Below are 23,864 nucleotides of genomic sequence, written 5' to 3'. Positions count from 1 at the left end.
AGTCCCAGAGCTCCCTGTGTACCCAGGTTCCTGGTTAGCAGTTAGTGGTATGGTAGCTTTAGAAAAATGAGAAATCTAAGGAATTATATCATAATGAGATATATTACTCTAATATACCATTATTTTAACTTATTAACGAGTTCTTCAAATGCTTTATTGACATCACAGGGCTATGCTAAGAACCATAAACAAACTGGTGTCCCCTGAATGAGGCTCTTCACATGGAATAGACAAAGCAAGTGTATACAGACTCTGCAAGTAGTGACACTATTTTCATAGTATGGCATAATGGTTAAGAGCACGGGCTCTGAGTCAGTTGATCTACGCTCAAAAGATGGCTTCACCTTTAACTAACTTTATGACCCTGAATAATCTACTTAATGGCTCTGTGTATTATTATTTTCCTCATCTGTATAACAGAGATAATAATAGTATCTACTTCACAGGGGTTGGTATGAGGAATAAATGAAATATTTAATATACATAATAGCTTCAAACAACACCTGGCCCAAATAAGTACCTTCAACACATTAACTACTATTTTTACTTATTTGTTATTTTTAAGTAACCTACCCAAAAGAATACCCCCTGGGTTTCAGCATTTAAAAATTTCATCATGCCTGACCTGTGGTGGATCAAGTGCAGTGGATAGAGTCGACCCGGAGTGTGGACTTTTGCCAAACAAAAGACCTTCCCTGATCACTGTACTCTCTCCGGATTCATAAACTTGGAAACCCTGGGCTTGCCCAGTCAAGGCGCATACGAGAAGCAACTACTATGAGTTGATGCTTCATGCTCCTCCCCACACCATTCTCTCTCTTTCCTCTCTCTAAAATCAATCAGTAAAGTCTTTTAAAAATTTCATCAGTTTAAATAAATATGAATATATAATATTTTTCTTATCTGTCTATGGAGGATTTAAAAAAAAATCCTAAATGGCTTAAAATGAAAATAACTTCTGGCTTAATGATGGAAATACAGCACAATATAAAATTATCAGTTCCTGGTCTTAGTAAAAACTACTGCCATACAACTGTTTAAATACAAATGGGCTTTGGCTAGGTGGCTCAAATGGTCAGAGCATCGCCTGGATATGCCAAGGTTGCAGGTTTGATCCCCAGTCAGGACACGTAAAAAAATGAAACAATGAATGCACAAATAAATGGAAGAACAAATCTATGTTTCTTTCTCTCTCCCAACCCCTCTCTCTAAAATCAATTAAAAAAATAATAGGCCCTGATCCCCTTATTTTTATTTGTTCTGGATCTTATCAGGTAAGCTGACTAACGTGGAGAATGCATATCAACTCTGTTTTTAGGAGTGGGAAATGAAGACAAAGGTTTAAGGTCATATGATAAGAAAAATATTCATAAAAGAACAAAATTAATATCTCAACTACCTCAATTACTGATGAAAACTTCTAACTAGTAACTTTTAAATGGACCATGATAATTAGGTTTAGAAATGGGACTATTAGGGAAAAACCATCCATCTTAATAATACCTTTCTTTCTATTTTATTTTAAATTTTACTCTGTGGGTGAGGGATATAAACTATAAAATCTGTCATTTACTTCCATCAGTCTAGCCCCTGGTCGGCAAACTGCAGCTCTCGAGCCACATGCGGCTCTTTGGCCCCTTGAGTGTGGCTCTTCCACAAAATACCATGTGTGGGCGCTACCTCGATAAGGAATGTACCTACCTATATAGTTTAAGTTTAAAAACTTTGGCTCTCAAAAGAAATTTCAATCGTTGTACTGTTGATATTTGGCTCTGTTGACTAATGAGTTTGCTGACCACCGGTCTAACCTACTAGATAAGGGTTTTCAGTGTTTGGTCAATTCCTATCTGTCCTGCTTCCTCTTCCTGTATTTCTCCTAATAATGAAAGGCTGGTTTAACGATCTAGGTTTAATATGGCCTACTTACTTATCTAAAGCACTGTCAGAGTCAAAGGTCAAGTCCACATTTGTTGCATCCTCTTCCTCTAAGGAATAACGGATCTCATATATTACCTTAGGACAAACCTCCTGACCACAGACATTTTTAAAAGCTAACTTACCATGTATTTCCTGTAGAGAGGGTGTCCTGGTTTAGGGCGAGGGGGTAGCACCGGTTCCTGACTTTTAAAAACTTGACTCTTGGCTTTTGAGAGTCTGGGTGCCAAGTTATTTTGTTTTTTCTGAAGGTCCATGTCAGAAGAAGAGCGATTGAAAGGCAGTTTCTTATCTGATGTTCTGGCTGTAGAAAGTCTGGGGGGAGGTGGTCTCTCGGGGGCCCCCTTGGGGGGAGGCTGCCGAGCTGGTATGACTTTTCCATTTACAGGTCTGAAAGGCAATGCGGGAGCTGTGAGTCAGTGTTTGATCAATAATACTAGCTTGTTTTGTGTACACACACACACACACACACACACACACACACACACACACACACACACGGCTTTCTCTAGTATAATACTGTACAATTACCTAAACATGCAGGGTATGCTATTTCAGAGCAAATGGCTGCTGCATTAAACATTATTAGAGAAAATGCCATGTTGTTCCACCTTCCTCTGATCTTGCACTAGAAATTCATTTGTTCAAGACAAACAAGCATTTACTATCAAGAGCTCTCTAAGGCCCCATTTGCTCCTAAACACACCATGACTGTTTCAGAAGACTAAGCACTTTCTCCCAAAGTCTGCGATGAAAAGCTTATAATAAGATGTCAGGTGTATGCAATGGGGTCTAGTCCATGATTAGAAAAGGAACACCATACTCCCCTAATATTCATATTATCGGAATTATTATTCCAACTCTAGTTTAGATTAATATAAAGTTGTTTTGAAAATGAGATAGGAAAACCATTACTTTGAAAGCCTTTCCTTATTCCCTGTGATAAAAACCATTTAATTTCCAGCAGAGTAACATCTTCTGAGAGCATCACAGCTTTCTGTTCCTACAACCCTGGAACTCAGGAAGGCAGGTCACCGCTAAGCTCACAGAGTCTGTCTCTTTGGAAATGTCAAAACCAGGCTGGTTCCTCCTACTGGGAGTTATGTGAAGGTGTGAGAGTGAGAGTGTGGGAGTGACTTTGTGAGCGTGTGTTCATTCCAGAGTGGAGTTGCTTTAGGTTCCAAAAGGAGTCTTGTTCATTTGAGGTAAAGTGACAGAGGCCCACGGTTGTGTTCTGTGAGTTTTTGGATTTCATTGAAGGAAAGCAGCAGCAGAGACTCCTACAGCCTGCTGTCGGAAGCAGACTATAGGCTAGTGGCCTGGGTGGATTCATGAGTTTGATATATCTTTAGAAGATCTAAGGCCAACAGCCTCATTTTTGATGACAGAAAGGAAAGTCCAGTCTCTGAGTCATTCGTTGTCCTCTAACTTACTTTTAAGAAGCTTCCCCACGCCTACCTTGGTGGCAGCCTTGGCGGTCCTCGCACTGAAACTCCCGTTGGACCAGCCTGGTCGGATTCCTGCAAGTATCAGAGGATGGTTTTTAGTTAGGTTAATCGGAAACAAGACATTGTTAAGAGACATGTGGACATCATTTTGGCTGGATATATAAGTGGAAATGTAGTGGAGTTAGAGAAAGTAAAACAAGTTAGAGAGAAAGTAGAGAAAGTTTTTAGTCTGAAGCAATATTAATACATCCGGCATTCCCACTTAAATTGGCCATATCCTAGTACAAGTGACGACAGAGAGGAGGAGACCTGGGATCTGCTATGTGCACCATGGCCCAACTAACTGCCCTGCATGGTGATGCATCCAGCAGATTCATGAGGTATCAAGGATGATGTTTTAAATCATAATAGATTACAGAGTAGCAATTTAAGCAGGAACTGTAGAATATATATATATATATATATATATATATATATATATATATGGCCTTTATTTATCCCATGATAGCAGGTAACACATGCACTGATCCTTAGTTTAAACAAGTAAGTGAAGTGGTGATTAGTTTATTTTGCTTAGAACAAGCTGATCTCGCCCTGGCTGGTTGGCTGGGTGGTAGAGCATCGGCCCAGCGTGTGGAAGTCCCAGGTTCGATTCCCAGTCAGGGCACACAGGAGAAGCACCCATCTGCTTCTCTGCCCCTACCCCTCTTCTCCTTCTCTTTCACTCTCTCTTCACCTCCTGCAGCCATGGCTCGAATGGTTCAAGCAAGTTGGCCCCGGGGGGGCTGAGAATGGCTCCATGGCCTCTCCTCAGGTGCTAAAAATAACTTGATTGCCTAGCAATGAAACAGTGGCCCCAGATGGGCAGAGCACTGGCCTGGTAGGGAGCTTGCTGGGTGGATCCTGGTCAGGATACATGCAGGAGTCTCTCTGCCTCCCTGCTCTCACTTAAAAAAAAAAAAAAAAAAAAAAAAGAATAGGCTGATCTCTCACCACTGGATGGTTTAGACATTGTGCAGTGTGTTCTGAACTAGAAGGAGGTGGGAATGTAACAGAAGCTTAAGAGATAGCCTGAAAGGAAAGCATGTGAGGAAGAATGGATAAGGCCCAGAAAGCAGAGAGCTTGCACCACTACAGCAAAGGGGAGGGAGGTGCTGGGGAGAGTTCTGTATGAAAGCATAGAGGGGGTAATGTGAACAACAAAAGACAGCTTGGGATGTTTTAGCTTAATAGCAGATGAGAGAAATTAGAAGTGTGGAGATCAAATGGAAGATTCTTTTAGGAAAAGGGATTTGAATTGGGCTATTTAAGTAGATTTTCTGGATACATTGTAGCCGAGGACTGGTAAATGAGTATAATACATGGAAAATATTTTCAGATTTTTTGTTGAGTAAGTTAAAGGATCTCAAAACCAAAACTTCTGGTTTTGTACGGAAAACTCCTCACCAAATTCTTCTAATTTGAATTAAATCTCTTTCTTTTTTAACCTTTTTTTTTTGTAAAGGACATTTAACTCTATCTTGGGAGACCTTTGTGTCAATTTAGACTGTTTTCCTCCTTCTCTTATATAAATGAGTTAAAGTCTACTTCCATGGTTTTAAATTCAAACTATATATTTATAACTCTTCCTTAAATACCAAATGATTAATTAATTGCCAAATAAGTATGATCACTGAAATAGGTTTTAGAGTTCCATTTTTAAAAACAAATTAAGCTTGCCCTTTGAACTTTCACCAATGAGTTCAGTTAATGTAGTGAAGAGAGCCACCAGCTCACAGACTCCCTGCAATATTCCAAACTGTAATCTAGGCCCTATAAACATGCTGCTGCCTAGATTTCCCTGACAAGTTCCGCTACGGTACTTGAATAACTCATTTCTTTGAATTAAAACAGAAAAATGCTGTAGCAGACAGGGACTTTGCCTTTTCTCAAAATTATAGTTGTCAGATACCTCAATAATTAAAAGCAAGTTTTAAAAAAGATAGATGTGTAAGTCTGACATAGGAAGTTATAGGTGATGTACTGTAATAAATATACATACCATATCCTCCTAATCTAGTACCTATTACTGTGCTGTAGTTTTCTCCAGATGGTGTTATTTTATAACAACATTAAATGCCTCTTTCTCAATTTCCTACAGTGAATGCACCCTAAAGCAGAAAGAGGGCAGCGTCCTCAAACCCCCGAGGAACGTGAGGCACCTTTCGAAAGGCACTGCCGCATCTCACACGGAGGATGGAGATGGCTCACTGCAGAGCCCTTGGGGCCGCTCACTGCAGAGCCCTCGGGGACGGCTCACTGCAGAGCCCTCGGGGGCCGCTCACTGCAGAGCCCTCGGGGGATGGCTCACTGCAGAGCCCTTGGGGACGGCTCACTGCAGAGCCCTTGGGACCGCTCACTGCAGAGCCCTTGGGACCACTCACTGCAGAGCCCTCGAGGACGGCTCACTGCAGAGCCCTCGGGGACGGCTCACTGCAGAGCCCTTGGGACCGCTCACTGCAGAGCCCTTGGGACCACTCACTGCAGAGCCCTCAGGGACGGCTCACTGCAGAGCCCTTGGGACCGCTCACTGCAGAGCCCTTGGGGCCGCTCACTGCAGAGCCCTTGGGGATGGCTCACTGCAGAGCCCTTGGGGACGGCTCACTGCAGAGCCCTTGGGGATGGGTCACTGTAGAGCCCTTGGGACCGCTCACTGCAGAGCCCTTGGGGATGGCTCACTGCAGAGCCCTTGGGACCGCTCACTGCAGAGCCCTTGGGGATGGGTCACTGCAGAGCCCTTGGGGCCACTCACTGCAGAGCCCTTGGGGATGGGTCACTGCAGAGCCCTTGGGGATGGGTCACTGCAGAGCCCTTGGGGCCGCTCACTGCAGAGCCCTTGGGACCGCTCACTGCAGAGCCCTTGGGACCGGCTCACTGCAGAGCCCTTGGGGCCGCTCACTGCAGAGCCCTTGGGACCGCTCACTGCAGAGCCCTTGGGGATGGCTCACTGCAGAGCCCTTGGGGACCGCTCACTGCAGAGCCCTTGGGGATGGGTCACTGCAGAGTCCTTGGGGACCGCTCACTGCAGAGCCCTTGGGGATGGGTCACTGCAGAGTCCTTGGGGACCGCTCACTGCAGAGCCCTTGGGGCCGCTCACTGCAGAGCCCTTGGGGATGGCTCACTGCAGAGCCCTTGGGGACGGCTCACTGCAGAGCCCTTGGGGATGGGTCACTGCAGAGTCCTTGGGGACCGCTCACTGCAGAGCCCTTGGGGATGGGTCACTGCAGAGTCCTTGGGGACCGCTCACTGCAGAGCCCTTGGGGACCGCTCACTGCAGAGCCCTTGGGGATGGCTCACTGCAGAGTCCTTGGGGACCGCTCACTGCAGAGCCCTTGGGGATGGGTCACTGCAGAGCCCTTGGGGCCACTCACTGCAGAGCCCTTGGGGATGGGTCACTGCAGAGCCCTTGGGGATGGGTCACTGCAGAGCCCTTGGGGCCGCTCACTGCAGAGCCCTTGGGACCGCTCACTGCAGAGCCCTTGGGACCGGCTCACTGCAGAGCCCTTGGGGCCGCTCACTGCAGAGCCCTTGGGACCGCTCACTGCAGAGCCCTTGGGGATGGCTCACTGCAGAGCCCTTGGGGACCGCTCACTGCAGAGCCCTTGGGGATGGGTCACTGCAGAGCCCTTGGGGACCGCTCACTGCAGAGCCCTTGGGGATGGGTCACTGCAGAGCCCTTGGGGACCGCTCACTGCAGAGCCCTTGGGGCCGCTCACTGCAGAGCCCTTGGGGATGGGTCACTGCAGAGCCCTTGGGGACGGCTCACTGCAGAGCCCTTGGGGATGGGTCACTGCAGAGTCCTTGGGGACCGCTCACTGCAGAGCCCTTGGGGATGGGTCACTGCAGAGTCCTTGGGGACCGCTCACTGCAGAGCCCTTGGGGACCGCTCACTGCAGAGCCCTTGGGGATGGCTCACTGCAGAGTCCTTGGGGACCGCTCACTGCAGAGCCCTTGGGGATGGGTCACTGCAGAGTCCTTGGGGACCGCTCACTGCAGAGCCCTTGGGGCCGCTCACTGCAGAGCCCTTGGGGATGGCTCACTGCAGAGCCCTTGGGGACGGCTCACTGCAGAGCCCTTGGGGATGGGTCACTGCAGAGTCCTTGGGGACCGCTCACTGCAGAGCCCTTGGGGATGGGTCACTGCAGAGTCCTTGGGGACCGCTCACTGCAGAGCCCTTGGGGATGGGTCACTGCAGAGTCCTTGGGGACCGCTCACTGCAGAGCCCTTGGGACCGCTCCCTGCAGAGCCCTTGGGGCCACTCACTGCAGCGTCCTTGGGGATGGGTCACTGCAGAGCCCTTGGGGACCGCTCACTGCAGAGCCCTTGGGACCACTCACTGCAGCGTCCTTGGGGCCACTCACTGAAGCGTCCTTGGGGATGGGTCACTGCAGAGCCCTTGGGGATGGGTCACTGCAGAGTCCTTGGGGACCGCTCACTGCAGAGCCCTTGGGGATGGGTCACTGCAGAGTCCTTGGGGACCGCTCACTGCAGAGCCCTTGGGACCACTCACTGCAGCGTCCTTGGGGCCACTCACTGAAGCGTCCTTGGGGATGGGTCACTGCAGAGTCCTTGGGGACCGCTCACTGCAGAGCCCTTGGGGATGGGTCACTGCAGAGTCCTTGGGGACCGCTCACTGCAGAGCCCTTGGGACCGCTCACTGCAGAGCCCTTGGGACTGCTCACTGCAGAGCCCTTGGGACCAGGTCACTGCAGAGCCTGTGGGGACCGCTCACTGCAGAACCCTTGCCTTCGTATTTGCTCAAATTCGGGTGTATGCTCAGGTTCTTTAGAAGATGACGCCTCCCTCCTCTTCAGTATTCCACACATAACTGGAGCCTCTCTGCATCTCGTGGTACTGTACTTGCCCAGCTTTGACATTCCTGCATGCTGGCTTTTGATGGGTTTGGATAGGAATTTTAGTTCCTAGAGAAGCTGGGTTTTCTGCTGTACTGTCCCCGTAGATGCCATCCTTTTTGTTCATCTGCTTTGGGATTCTTTCTTATATTCTAATTTCAAAATAATTCCCCTTAGTGTGTGTGTGTGTGTGTGTGTGTTTGCTTTATTTTCAAAAGACAGACATTTCCAAGACTACTCTTGTCTGTTGGAATTACTGAGCAGCCTCTGCAGATGCTGCTTCTCTGCTTTCTTCTGGCACGGGGCTGTGTCTATGTCCTGATTCATTAGCTGGATTCTGTGCTAGACCTGTGGCCCCCTCCGGCACCAGCTGGCGCCCTCCTTGGGGAGGGCTTTGGGAGCCTGGAGTTCCGATGGTGTGCGCCTTGAGTTCCCTGGTGGGCACCTTCAGTTCCCCTAGGGGGCAACAGGGCACCCAGACACATCTGTTCCTGCTGATAAAATAGCTCCAGTGGTTCCTGATGTCTGCCCCCCCCCCGCCCCATCCCTCATTGTTTAAGTGAAGAAAGTGGGATTTGGCAACTAAGGCCATTTGTCCTGAGATGGAAAGTTCCCCAGCACTCAAGGCAGGAGAAGCAGTAGAGGGTGTTTTCTTGTGGCTTATCAGAGGACACAGTGGCAAAGACCAAGCCTGTCCCCACAGTCATTACACTGGAGGAATGAATGGTTTTTCTAGAGATTCTTGCCCACACCTCAAGTCTTTGTGGCCTCTGTTCAAAATCCACTCAGTAACTGCAATTCTCAAATAAAAGGATTTTCTCCCAGATTTGATTTACTGGCTCTGGAAATCTATTTGTGTGACTTTGGCCAAATCATTTCAACTTATGGTCTGTCTCTCGTCTCCTCTCCCCTCGGACCCAGTGTGTCCCTCATGGTATGTGTTTATTACAGCACAAAACATTTTGACTCCCCACCCCCGCCTTTGTAAACAGCGCAGGACAGGATTTTCCTCATGTTGTTCCTGTGAGGTACACACAATTGTGAATGTAGCACTTCTCTAGATGGCTTAGTTTATTCTAATTTCCTCCTCTTGTTTTTCTAAAATGGAGGGGTTGCTTTGTGGACTGCTTAACACCAAATGCAGCAATAAGTACTATGTTAATAGTGTTTGATGGTTTACAAAGCCCATCGTGACTTAATAAATGAGACATAGCCTACTCACCACCCTCTTGCTCCCTTCCATAACCCTTTAGGGCAGATGCAGCAACCTTCTCAGGTAATTCTCCTGTGTGAAAATCTGGGATTATTCTATTCAATAACAGTAGGGCAGGGGCCCTATCATCCTCTTTTGGGATTTTTTTTTGGCCCAGTTTTAATAAAAATTTATTACCAAGCACTTTGAAAATGCAAGTGATCACTAAATTTTAATTCAGCCTACAGGAAAATCTCATTAACTTGATATTGGCTAATTCAGTTTAATGTCTTCTTCAAAGAAATTTCTCTTCAACTAGGTGATTAGATGGTTTGCATGTAAAATAATGCACAATGTAAAACTAGTACGATATTTGAACTGAAAATTTGGTTCACAGACTTCCAGAATTGGTCTCTTTTGAAACAAACCTTAAAGATAATCTATCATATAGGAATTTCAAAAGGTATGAGGAAATGGTACTAAGGTAAAAAAAAAAAAAGTATGTTTAAAACTCTTTGCCCACCATCTGTTAATAAGTACATGGTAAATAAAGCACTATTTTTTAATATAAAAATAATTTTTCCTAAATTTCAGATTAACAAATTCTTATGGTAAATAAAATATCTTTAAATTATGTAACTAATTGGCATTTTAAATAAAAACCGATCATTAAATATATTTCCAACTGATTACAGGTTTTTAGAGATTCTTTATAACTGCTTCATTACTAGTGCCATTTAAAAAGCATTGCTGTTATATTGGTATAGGACAAATTATTTTATGATAAAGTGCAATGAATTGGCCTGTTTTGTTCCATAGGAATTTTAAAAATATAAAACATCACATTAAATAAGACCATAGACTTATAAAATGATTTGTAATAAAGGTTCTTCTTTTTTTTTTTTACCTGACTGATAGTAAAATAATTTGGGCATTAGCTGAGTATTTAAAATTAGTGCATTGCTTGGTCTTCAATTTAACACACTCTGTAATGACCACTTACCAAGTTTCTAGTTCTGTCAACACTACTGAGTTTTCCAGACATCGCACTGTAAGTGTTTCCGATAGGCTTTTCAGTTGGGAGAGGAGGTGGGCTTTGTGAATCCTCATGTAAACCTGGAAAAATAGCAGTAATTCATCAATAATTTCTGGTATTTGGGGATTCCAAAGGATGAAATGGTTACAGCTTGGTTCCTTAGGAAAATGGCTACCATAAAAGATCCACACAAAGAACAGCTGGATAAGCAACTGAGAAAGAACTCCGAGCACACTTCAGAAAATGGATGCGGTAGTAGATATCAGTTTTAAAATATTTTTTTTTTGTATTTTTCTGAAGTTGGAAACGGGGAGGCAGACAGACTCCCGCATGCACCCAACCGGGATCCATCCAGCACGCCCACCAGGGGGCGATGCTCTGCTCATCTAGGGCGTCGCTTTGTTGCAACCAGAGCCACTCTAGCGCCTGAGGCAGAGGCCACAGAGCCATCCTCAGCACCCGGGCCAACTTTGCTCCAATGGAGCCTTGGCTGCGGGAGAGACAGAGAGGAAGGAGAGGGGGAGGGGTGGAGAAGCAGATGGGCGCTTCTCCTGTGTGCCCTGGCTGGGAATCGAACCTGGGACTCCTGCATGCCAGGCCGATGCTCTACCACTGAGCCAACTGGCCAGGGCCCAGTTTTAAAATATTTTATAGTGAGTAAAAACCTACTAAATAATTACAACAGCATCCAACATTTCTGAGAACCTCCTATGTGCCAGGCATTAAAGTAAGGCACTTTATTCATATACATTTTTCCAACCAACATCTGTCTGTGAGCTAGATCTGTGCAGCTCAAGTACTGTGTTTCCCCGAAAATAAGACAGTGTCTTAATTAATTTTTGCTCCTAAAGACGTACTAGGTCTTATTTTCAGGGGATGTCTTATTTTTCCATGAACAAGAATTCACATTTATTGTTGAACAAAAAATCAACATGTATTAATATACTGTAGTCATGTCATCACAAATATCAGCATAACCAGCCAAACTCTGAATTCCATCAAGAATTTCTTGTGACTCTATTTCCATGTACAACAATCTATCCTGTTTCCCAAAAATAAGACAGTGTCTTATATTAATTTTTGCTTCTAAAGATGTGTTAGGTCTTATTTTCAGGGGAACCCTTATATTTCTAAGATTGAAAAAAATTGCACTAGGTCTTATTTTTGGGGAAACAGGGTAGTTAGTAGTCATATGCTTTAAACTTAAATCTTAAATAAATAAAACCAAAACTTCAGTTCCTCAGTTGCACTAGCCCCATTTTTTTTTCTTTCTTTTTTTTTAGATTTTATTTATTGACTTTTAGGGAGAGAGGGAGAAAGAGAAAGAGAGATAGGGAGAGAGAAAAAGAGTGGGGGAGAAGAGGAAGGGCAGGAAGCATCAACTCATAGTAGTTACTTCCTGAATGTGCCTTGACTGGGCAAGCCCAGGGGTTTGAACCGGTGACCTCAGCATTCCAGGTTGATGCTTTATCCACTGCACCACCGCACGTCAGCACTAGCCACATTTCAAGTGCTCAACAGCCACATGTGGCTAATGGCTACCACATTGTACATCGCAGACATGGAATATTTCCATCTTTGAAGAAAGGCTTATTGGATAGCATCACACTAGATAATATCCTACCAATTTTACAGATGAAGAAACTGAAACTGAGAAGAAAATATACGAGCCATCCAAGGCCTTAATGCTAGTCTTGTTAGAACCAGGGTTCTGAACTCAAAAGGCGATGCTCATTGTAATCAGCATGCTGCTTCTTAATAGGTGGTGCATCCAACTCTCTCTCCCTCCTCCAAATAGTTAGTGTGTTTTATAATTCATTAGCTCCAGATTAATGGGCTTAATTGCTTCCTCAATTTAACAAACAATATCTTTACATCCGATCTACATCCTTAACTCAGTGATTATGTACCCTCAACTTATTTTGAAAGAAAGAAAACCAAGATTATCAGATTTAATAAATGACAGCTAATTAAAATCTGTGTGCAAAACAGTTGGAGAGGCTGACTGTAACATACTAAAGGAGACTAAAGTCATCTTTTACACATCACCTTAGGCATTTGAAGGGGATGGGAATTTTCCCATTCTTTCAAAAGAACACTCTCTGCCTCCATTTCACATAAAAAACCTGCAGGAAGAGGATGATCTGCCAGTTTCCAATTTTGTGCATAGACAGGAACACACTCTCAAAAGGAGGAAAACACCCAGGCCAACTACTAGAAAAACAATGACGAGAGGTAGCAAGTCTTAGAGAGAGGCAGTGCTGCTCGGAGCAAAGACACAGGAACGTTTCAACTTAGTCCCCATCTGGAAGCCAGCACTGTGCTGCAGGGCCCTTCTTCTTAAAAAGGAAGTAATGAATCACTAAGGATATAATATTGTTGTGACAAACAATTAAGGGTACAAAGTAGTACCAATCTGAAAGTAGAGAGGAGACAGCTGACTGGCAGGAAGGGACATGGGAATTATCTGGGTGGGTGGGGCAGACAGACATTTCCAGTTTCAAATACTGTGGTCAGCAGAGGTCTCAATGAGAAAAGTGGCATCTGAGCAAAGGCCTGAAGGAAAGGTGGAGGAGGGCGCCATGCAGGTGTCTGGGAGAAGGACATCCTAGTCAGAAGGAACAGGTCCCCGGGGAAAGAGCCAACAGGTTCAAAGAAGGGCCAGGAGTACTGCACCACAAAGCTGGTTCCGTTACTCACTTGTCCATTCCAAGTTCTTCAGAAACTAAAAGTCCTACTTTCCACCCCTCTCTACAGCATATATGTATGGCTTGATCATTATAAAAATAAAATTCTGGGGAACTGGTTTTGGATATAAACAGAAATAACGCTCTGGAAGCTGGCACGTCAGTTCTCTCACATATCCCAGTTGAATTCAAATTCAACTTTCTAATACTTCCCGGAGCTGTGTCAGGATATAAATAAAGCTGCTTCCTCAATATGCCTGTTTCAGGATTTCAGGACTATTAGTCCAATTTATAAGTATGCAGAAAAGAGTAGACATAGTTTTGTTCAGGTTATGCTGATTGGAATAATACACTTCTATATATACTAGAATAATATGCTCTATATTATTTTTATACCTACCGCCCACTTTTGCATCTCTGTTAGTAGTAAAATTTTCTAACCGCCCACCGGTTCCACAGTAATGGTGATTTATAAAGTAGGGAAGTAACTTTACTTTATAAAATTTATAAAGCAGAGTTACAGCAAGTTAAAGCATATAATAATAATTACTAAGTACTTTATGTCGGATTTTCGCTGTTTGGCAGAATAAATCTTTATAAAACAACTTACTATAGTTAAATCTATCTTTTTATTTATACTTTGGTTGCTCTGCTACCACCCACCATGAAAGCTGGAATGCCCACTACTGGGCGGTAGGGACCAGGTTGACTACCACTACTCTATGATAGACATATATAACTTTATTTGCTATCAGTTTCAATTCCTTTCCTACCATATCTTTACCAGAGGCACTAAGATAGGACATTATAATTATTCTGAGTTTCAGTCTCCCTCTATTTTCTCTCCCTAAAGACAATGTTAAAGAGAGAAAAAAATCCAAATTTACTGTATTAATTATCTAAAGAATTGTAAAATAAACAACTTGTTTTTACTGGCCTTGACTACAGTTAAAAACAGACATTAATAAAGTAGTACATATTTCTCCCAGGCTCTTGGAGAAGCAAATAAAGAAGGCAGAGAAGTGCTTACATTTTCCTGGTTTGGCTGGAATTCGAATCACAGTGGGCTTCCTGGTGGGTGCAGGCTGAACTGCTCGTTCTTTTGTTGGCTCTGTTTTTGTGGGGAGCTGAAAGGGATCTAATGAAAAACACAGTTTATTTTGCATGTTTTAGTTAACATGGGCTCAAACAAAAAGCCTCATTCATAATTAAAGAGTCATATTTTTCATGCCCCAGGGAAAACTATTCAAGGATAAACAAAATCTCATTTTACAGAGAAAAAAACAAAGTCGGAGCTCATGAAAGGAAATAACTTCATGCTCTGTAAATAATTCATATGGCTTTCCTTCCCCTCTGATGAGAGAGGTCCAGGACAATCCTGAATTATGTAGAAGCTATCTTTGCTGGGAATGCAATCATTTCATAAGTGTCTGCCTAAAAGTGAGGGACAACTGAACTGAGGAGTCCATTTTCCCCCTATGGTGAAGCCTCCTGGCTCCCCCAGGAAGGAAGGCCCCCCCCCCATGCCTGGGTAAACCCACGCAGCTCACCAAGGCTGCCAGCCTCGCCAGCATCGTGCCTAGCACATGGGTGCTCAGCAGTCTGGGATTCAATACTTTGTAAAACTACACTTTTGTGACACGAAATGAAAAACATTTTATCCTAGAAATGAAATAAGACATCTCCTTTCAAATATTTAATTTTGGGGCAAGGATACATGACTTGGCATTTCTCCATCTTAACTGAGTCCTTTAAAATAGACAGTAGATGCTTAGAAAAAGTACTTAACAAAAGTATTATCACCAAATTTTTTTACTGAAAGGAATAGTCTTTTTTCCTTTAATGTCAGTGTTCTTTTCAGTAGTTTGGAAAAATGACCATACAAACATTTTAAAGGTAAGAAATCTAAAAATAAATAGATTAGCAAAAATAAAATAAAAACTGTATAATGGAGACTCTGTATCAATACTTTTCAACTGCCTGTCTGTGGACCAATCTGCCAGAAATTTCATGCCGGTCCGTGAAAGAGTTAACCACCTTGATGTTGTATGAAGATTACAGAATCATTGATCTTAGTTGAATTTGCTTATGCTCAGGGTGATTTCTGCCTTAGCAGTCCCTGAAATAATTCTCCTATTTTCACTGGTCCCTACGTGTAAAAAGGTTGAAACCCACTGCTCTATAAAGCACACAGAACCTCATGAAGCCACCTTTGCCTTTATTCAACAAGAAGCAGAGTGAGTATCTGCTGTAATTCTGCACCTGTTCTATGGATCTTGCCTTAGGGAGACACTCCCTATAAAACAACGCACTCCATAGCTCCTGTGATAAATAACATTCATGTTCTGCCTGTTATAAGCTGCAGTTCCATAAGCACCTTTTGCTGACCAGATCTTTGCAGGATACATGAAGAGCTGAACTAAGGATAAAAAGCCCTTTCAGCTCCCTATACTTCTCTTCCATCCAGCTCTCAGACAACCTTGCCATCATACACCTTCCAAAGGTGTCAATCACTAGCCACTTGCTCACATATGTATGTCTACTGTGTGCCAGTAACAGAGCTGGGTGGAGAGATATGACAGTAAAGTACAATCCTATTTTAAGTGTATTATCTATCACCTAAGAAGGCATACTAGATAAAATTATTATTATTGTATATAAAATTATTATTAGGTTACTGAGAAACAAAGCTAATGACTCCTTTGTGGAACCTTATCAGTTCACAAATGAGGCAAGTCTTGTCTAAGTTCAAAAAACCAATTTAATAGAGCGTCGGCCTGGTGTGCGGAAGTCCCAGGTTCAATTCCTGGCCAGGGCACACAGGAGAAATGCTCATCTGCTTCTCCACCCCTCCTCCTCTCCTTCCTCTCTGTCTTTCTCTTCCCCTCCTGCAGCCAAGGCTCTATTGGAGCAAAGTTGGCCCGGGCACTGGGGATGGCTCCATGGCCTCTGCCTCAGGTGCTAGAGTGGCTTGGTTGCAACAGAGTGACGCCCCAGATGGGCAGAGCATCGCCCCCTGGTGGGCATGCCGGGTGGATCCCGGTTGGGTGCATGCGGGAGTCTGTCTGACTGCCTCCCGGTTTTCAGCTTCAGAAAAATACAAAAAAAACAAAAAACAAAAACCAACTCAAGATTATCAAAACAACATCAAACTTTAAAAAAAAGGTTCTTTTAACAATATAATTTTCTTTCACTGAACCTATGTTCCCAAAAAACAAACAAAGCTCCTTCTTTTAGGTCTAGTCATATTCTTTAATCCTTACTTTGTTATAGCATTATTTTTTTCTTCAAAAGTAATATTTATTGTAAAAATGGGAGATAGCAAGAAACACATGACAGAAAACTTCCTGTAATCTCATCCCTCCAGTAGTAATTATTATCTAAAATGTGGTTCATCTTTCTATAAATTGTTTTTCTATAGTACATGTATTATTATGTAGGTATTTTGCAAAAACAAAAACGGGGCCATTTTATATATATTTCTTTGTAATTTGCTTTTCCACTTTTGTTAGGCAGCACTGGTTGGGTGCCTGCTACATCAAACACTCTTCTAGGTGCGGAAACACTTCAGTGAACAAAGAACTCTGTCCTCACAGCACTAACACTGTGGGCAAGCAGATGGGAAAAAAATATATAATAGATAAAAAATGCATGTGGATATGACAAAGGGAGAGGTACTACTGGAAAAGGAAGGAGAGCAAGATGAGGCACTTCGGGTGCGGACAGAAGGGAAGCAGTATGCAGCATAGCGTGCAACAGGAGGACGAGGTTGGGGAAGGTGCCATGACAGTCTTCCCAACACTTGGACTTTACATATTCTAATAGCCCTTCCAACTTGAGTAATACACATCTGGTCTTTAGGAAACAGCAGCACCAATGGATAAAAAGGGGTAGGTATGCTTGTATTCATGCTCATTATTGCAAATATTACCCAAATCTGAGCTCCTCGAATAGTTCATTTCTTCTGAGTAACCCTAGCTAAAACAAAAGAATAAGACTTGTGTAATCTGGGCATACAGTTTATTCAACTACAGAAACACTGTGTCTGTCTTCTGCGTGTATCTTTGCCTTCTGTTTTCTCTCTCCCCTGCCATTGCCTCTACTCTGCCTCCGTGGCCCTACGGGCACCCAGTGGCCTTCCAGGGGCCACATTCCTCCCCCAGCTGCTGCAAAGAGTTGGCTCTTCAGGAACTTGTCTGTCCTCTCTCCCCCTTGTCTTGGTTGTAATATCCCATTCTCTCAGGACTCTGTTTTCTGCCAGGAAAAGGACCAAAAAAATCAAGAGAAGAATGAAGGTTGATAGTTGTTCATTGTGTTCTACCTTTCAAGTGGCATCTCTGCTCTAAAGGCTTCTTTTGATACCTGTAATCTGCTGGTATTATATAGTTTTTTTTTATGATGATTTCTCAGGGGGTGGGTATGGAGAAAAAAGTAAGTCGTCAGCATGGAATGACTTCAGTTGTTTCCCAACTCACAACAAATTCAGGGCCAGTGTCCCACCTACACTCTGTCTCTCACATTCCAGGAGTGAGGGCATTGAACAAGGGGGGGCAGGGAAAGGAGAAAAGAGGCCAATTGGTGCCCTTATGGGACTGGCACTGGGGCATCAGATGTGCTTGCTTTTGGAGGACTGGCCTCAGGGAGCCCCTCCCCAAATCCTACATACTATGCAGCAGGTCTAAGTGCTGTTAAAGGGTCTACCAGGGGTCTCAAACTCGCGGCCCGCCGAACAATTTTGTGCGGCCCGCAGACTAATCCACGAAGTTCAAAATATTTTGGATAAAATTAAGTAAGCCCGTGGATTAGTCTGCGGGCCGCACAAAATTGTTTAGTGGGCTGCATGTGGCCCGCGGGCCGCGAGTTTGAGACCCCTGGTAGGCATTTTTTTTTTTAACATAAAGGATTTAAATTGAAGTATCTTAGCTACAACTTTAATACAAAGTATTCAAAGTGTCCTAGCTACCCACTCATTCTTTTTGGTCTTAATTTTTAATATCATTATCTGTTCTTTAACAATTAGCACTGAAATCATCAGTGATTATTCTACTACATGTGTTTCTGGAAAAAAAAATTCCCTCTCAATACAGTGGAGCAAAGAAGTCTTTGTGTTCCAGCACCGCGGGCTGATGGGCAGGAGGGGGTCTGTTTAATTACCTATCCCAGCTGTGCTCACTAAGGTGGTGAGCTGGGCCATCTGCCTGTCTGCATGCTGTCCTAGGCTGTAATCCAGACCAACTATACAGATTAGTTGAAAGGACAAACAGCGTCACTTCAATGAGAAGGTGGAAGAGACCTGTTTTTCATCTTAATGATGGTATGCAAGTCTCTCTCTAAGTTAACCAGTTATGAAGTTTATTTTGTTATGTCTTTTCATGAGGGGGTAATTTTTCCATCAGAAATGTGAGTGGACAAGAAATGAACAAGGATAGCACTTGATGTGTGAGAATTCCAGGAAGCAATAGGTGGGAAACTGGATCATTGGTACTATTAAAATATTTACAGATCAAAACCTGGAGGTATCAAGCTATTAGATATTGAACTATACAGCAAGACTAGGGTAATCAAAATAACATGGTACTGGCATTAAAAAAAAAGACACAAAGATTGATGGAACAGAATAGAGCGCTTAGAAATAAGCCCACACCCATATGGTGAATTAATCTATTTCTTAAGAGGCAAGAACATACAATGGAGTAAAAACAGTCTCTTCAATAAGTGGTACTGAGAAAACTGAACAAATACCTGCAAAAAAAGTGAATCTAGACCACTTTCTTATACCATATACAAAAATAACTCACAAAATGCATTGAAAACTTAAACATAAGACTTAAAACCATAAAACCCCTAGAAGAAAATATAGGCAATAAACTCTAACATTTCGTAGTAATATTTTTTTGGATATGTCTCTTATGGCAAGGGAAACAAAAGAAAAAAATAAACGGGACTACATCAAACTAAAAAGTCTTTGCAGAGAGGCCTTGGCCGGTTGGCTCAGTGGTAGAGCGTTGGCCTGGCGTGCATAAGTCCCGGGTTTGATTCCCGGCCAGGGCACACAGGAGAAGCGCCCATCTGCGCCCCTCCCCCTCTCCTTCCTCTCTGTCTCTCTCTTCCCCTCCCGCAGCCAAGGCTCCATTGGAGCAAAGATGGCCCGGGCGCTGGGGATGGCTCCTCGGTCACAACATAGCAACGCCCCGGATGGGCAGAGCATCGTCCCCTGGTGGGCGTGCCGAGTGGATCCCGGTCGGGCGCATGTGGGAGTCTGTCTGACTGTCTCTCCCCGTTTCCAGCTTCAGAAAAATGGAAAAAAAAAAAAAAAGTCTTTGCAGAGAAAAGGAAATCATCAACACAACAAAAAAACAACATACTAAAATGGAGAATATATTCACCAATGATACATCTGATATGGGGTTAATATCCAAAATTCATAAAGAACTCATACAGCTTGACAACAAAATATGAACTATCTGAATAAAAAAATAGGCAGAGGGCATACAGATAGCCAATAAACATATAAAAGGATGGTCAAGCAGCCCTGGCCAGTTGGCTCAGTGGTATAGCATCAGCCTGGCATGCAGAAATCCTGGGTTTGATTCCTGGTCAAGGCACACAGGAGAAGCTACCATCTGCTTCTCCAACCCTCCGCCTTCTCTCTCTCTCGCTCCCTTGGTAAAATCAATCAAAAAAAAAAAAAAAAAAAGGATGGTTAACATCACTAATCATAAGAGAAATGGAAATTAAAACCATAACGAGCCCTGGCCATTGGCTCAGGGTAGAGTGTCTAGAGTGTTGGCCCAGCGTGTGGAAGTTCCGGGTTCAATTCCCGGCCAGGGCACACAGGACAAGCACCCATCTGCTTTTCCACCCCTCCCTCTCTCCTTTCTCTCTATCTCTCTCTTTCCCTCCCGCAGCCAAAGCTCCACTGGAGCAAAAGTTGGGCCAAGCGCTGAGGATGGCTCCATGGCCTCTGCCTCAGGCTCTGGTTGCAACAGAGCAACACCTCAGATGGGCAGAGCATCGCCCCCTGGTGAGCATGCCAGGTGGATCCCAGTCAGATGCATGTGGGAGTCTGTCTCTCTGCCTCCCCACTTCTCACTTCAGAAAAATACCAACCCCCCCCCAAAATTAACAAAAACAACAACCCAATAAACCATAATGGGATATCACCTCATACCTGTCAGAATGGCTATCATCAATGAATCAACAAACAAGCATTGTTGAGGATGTGGAGAAAAGAATCCTTGCATACTGTTGGTGCGAATGCAGACTGATGTATCCACTGTGGAAAGCAGTATGGAGTTACCTCAAAAAATTAAAAGTGGAACTGCCTTATGACCCAGCAATTCCACTTCTGGAAAAACATCTGAAGAAACTCAAAACATTAATATGAAAAAATATATGTATGTACCCCTATGTTCACTGCAGCATTATTTATTTTACAATAGCCAAGATTTGGAAGCAACCTAAGTGTCCATTGATAGACAAATGGATAAAGAAGTGGTACATATATACAATGGAAAAAAGAATGATGTAAAAAAATATAAAACCTTACTATTTGTGACAACATGAATGAATCTAGAGGTACTATGTTAAGTGAAATAGGTTGTACAGAGAAAGACAAATATCATATGGGCATAAGATTTTCTATACAGTAACTAGAAAAATAGAAACTCTTATTGATACTACTCCTCAGTGAGTCTATTTAATAGGAAATAATGCAAACATGTATTTTTAAATTTCTCTAATTTAGATAGATTTAGTTTATAATAATTAGCTTTTATTTATAATCTTGAATATAACTTTAGAGAAATCATATGATTCTTAAATTTTCTACTTATCATAAGGCTGAATATCAGTGCCGAGAGGCAGCTCTCTTTTTGTGGCAAAAAATGACAAAAGTTAACTCTCCCATTTTCTTTCATCTTAATTCTGCTTATGTTCAGCTATTTGAAAACCAGGTTCCCACATCCTCTCCTGTCTATCTGGTTCCTCATAAATGAGAACCTTTCTTACCAACTTTTTATACATTCTTCCAAAAGACACTGTATATTTGTGTGTGTGTGTGTGTGTGTGTGTGTGTGTGTTTTAACACCAACAGCTGCTAAAATACCATGAATACTAAAAAAAAAATAATAATAATAATAAAAATACCATGAATACTATTTTACCTTGCCCTTTTCACCCAGTAGTATCTCGGTGGTTAGTCCATGGCATGAGAGAATAAGTGATCTGCCTCCTTCTTAATCACTACCCAATACTCCATTACACGGATATAACACAATTTATTTAAACAGTCCCCTGAAAGTTATTTCTAACATGCTGTGGGAGAAGTCCTTAATCTGGAGCCCAAGAATAGGCCCTTAAGGTTCTGTAAACCATACCTCCAACTCTGCACAGAGGAGCTAAAGGGCTCTTTTCCAGGGAGAAAAAAGATTCACAAGCTGATCAGACTCCCAGAGTTCTGTGACCTCGAAAGAGTTAAGGACTTCAGTGCCGTAAGTCTCTCCATCACAGACTGTTTGCTCTTGCTTCCATATAAAAAACACAAAGCATCTCCAAAGAGATCTTCCATCTAAATCTCAGGAAAATCACTGGCATTTTCCTCTATAATATTTGCAGTATTTATTCTGGCTTTCTAGCCCTTCACACACATAAGCAATTATTCTCCACCTGCCGCCACACTAGCAGGCCTCTTTACACCTATACCCGCATGCTCTTCATTACCTGGGGCAGAAAAACATTGATGATAATGTAGTTTTCTGCCCATTACCAGTCTCTAATAATATGCTTGTCATCATAATTAGTTTCACCATCCTTGGCTTGCTTTTCTATCATTTCTTTCCCTTGAGTTCTGTTAATAGTAGAAATTGGCTGCTAACACTATTATTCTGGTCTGTGTAATGGGGCTGACAGCAGAATGCTGCTTTTTTTTTTTGACAACTGGATATGATTTGTAAAGGTGTGAAGAGGAATTGCTAATACTTCTCAGCTCTATTACATTAACCTGGAAGGCATTCTACCCCTGAAATGAATCTAGTATTAAATTGCCTGTTTTATGAGTTTTCCTTTAATAAATTTTCTAATCTTTACAATGTTTTCATAGCTTCAGTATTTTCTGATCTCTATTTCCTGAGATTAATATGGCAACTTCATTTTATGAAAGCTATTTTATGAGATTTTCTTTATTTTTCAGGAAAGAGAAAGAGAAGGAAAGACAAATTTATTTGTGAGTTTCTCTCCTTTCCTCTCCAGTTCTGGCTGATGCCAGGATGATTAAGCAAAGTTTCACAAAGAAATCATAATCCTTTATTTACAAAGACAATGCTCTTGATATACCATAAAAAAGTCACAAAACCCAAATTAATAAAGAAACAAAAACCCAGCCCTGGCTGGGTGACTCAGTGGATAGAGTGCCACTTTGGCACACCGAGGCCGCGGGTTCAATCCCTGCTCAAGGCACATGTGGGAAGCAACTAATGAGTGTACAACTAAATGGAACAACTAAGTGGAACAATGAGTTGATGCCTCTCTCTCTCTCTCTCTCTCTCTCTCTCTCGCTCCCCTTCGTCTCTTTCTCAGATCAATGAAAAAATTAAAAAAATCAAAACAAAACCCCTCCCTACAGGTTGAGGAATTCAGAGATGATCCTGAAGGCCTCTGGAGGGCATTACGCAAAGAAGCAACAAGGTCCAATGTACACTCTACAAAAATTGCTTGGGTAGCTGTAATGTGGACAGTGATACAATTGAGAGAGGATGGATTCAAGTCAGGAGGCCATGCAATAATCTGGGCAAAAAGGCCTACAATAGGGCAGTTGCAGGAGGGATGGGAATGAGAAAAGGATTCAAGAACCATTCAGAAGGCAAACCGGCAGGTGTTGGTAACTCATTGGATATGAAGAGCAAGAAGTTTCAATAGCTACCACTTAATGATCACTTAACATGTTTCAGAACATGTCATAGGGCTTTCCGTCCTAATCACATGGAATCCTTGCAAGACTTTCCAAGAGGAGTATTATCATGTTTTACAGATGAGGAAACCAAGACACTGTGGGGTTAAGTAAATTGCCCAAGGTCGTATATCAATTAAGTGGTAGATGCAGGCCACTCTGACTCCACTGTGTGACAGTGGTCTTAAGGATGATCTTGAGGATTCTCTAGGGAAGGCTGGGCATGTGACGGTATCACCAAGTGAGGTGCAGAATATAGGATGAGGAGCAGGCTGAGAAACAACATAAAGTGTTCGGTTCACTATGACTCCATAGTCAAGAGCAATGGTTAAAATCACATAGGGCAAGCAAGGTACACATATTGCTAAGACTCGCCTCAATAATTAAACGTTGTGCAATGAAGTGTTGGAAATCAAGAAACAGAAAATGCTGAGGATGAAATATGAGACTATACTTATGTTGAATATATACTGACCTTTCTTTTTTGAAGATGGCTATAATTATCTGCTTAATGACACAGAATATAGTCTCAGCAATTTATTTTTTTTTAATTAAGTGAGAGGTGGGGATGCAGAGACAGACTCCTGCATGTGCCCTGACCTGGATCCATCCGGCAGGCCCCTTACTGGGGTGATGCTCTGCCTATCTGGGGCTGCTGCTCTATTGCTTGGCAACCGAGCTTTTTAGCACCTGAGGAGAGGCCATGGAACCATCCTTGGTGCCTAGGG

General features: G+C 43.1%; 1 protein-coding gene across 7 annotated transcripts in view; it reads right to left on the bottom strand.

Annotated features, from left to right (window-relative positions):
* The window catches only part of SH3D19 (SH3 domain containing 19), a 191,305-nt gene that overhangs the window by 30,310 nt on the left and 137,131 nt on the right, over window positions 1-23,864 (bottom strand). For all 7 annotated transcript variants that reach the window (XM_066280934.1, XM_066280902.1, XM_066280917.1 and 4 more), the window contains 4 exons: window positions 14,221-14,328; window positions 10,471-10,583; window positions 3,394-3,455; window positions 2,061-2,325 (listed from right to left, as the gene is read on the bottom strand). In XM_066280934.1, the coding sequence (XP_066137031.1) occupies window positions 2,061-2,325; window positions 3,394-3,455; window positions 10,471-10,583; window positions 14,221-14,328 (548 nt within the window). The remainder of the gene's footprint in view (window positions 1-2,060; window positions 2,326-3,393; window positions 3,456-10,470; window positions 10,584-14,220; window positions 14,329-23,864) is intronic.

Source organism: Saccopteryx bilineata, chromosome 1, assembly GCF_036850765.1.
Source record: "Saccopteryx bilineata isolate mSacBil1 chromosome 1, mSacBil1_pri_phased_curated, whole genome shotgun sequence".
NCBI classification, from domain to species: Eukaryota; Metazoa; Chordata; class Mammalia; order Chiroptera; family Emballonuridae; genus Saccopteryx; species Saccopteryx bilineata.
Note: the sequence above shows the minus strand (reverse complement) of the source record. Positions and strands in the feature narration are given on the sequence as shown.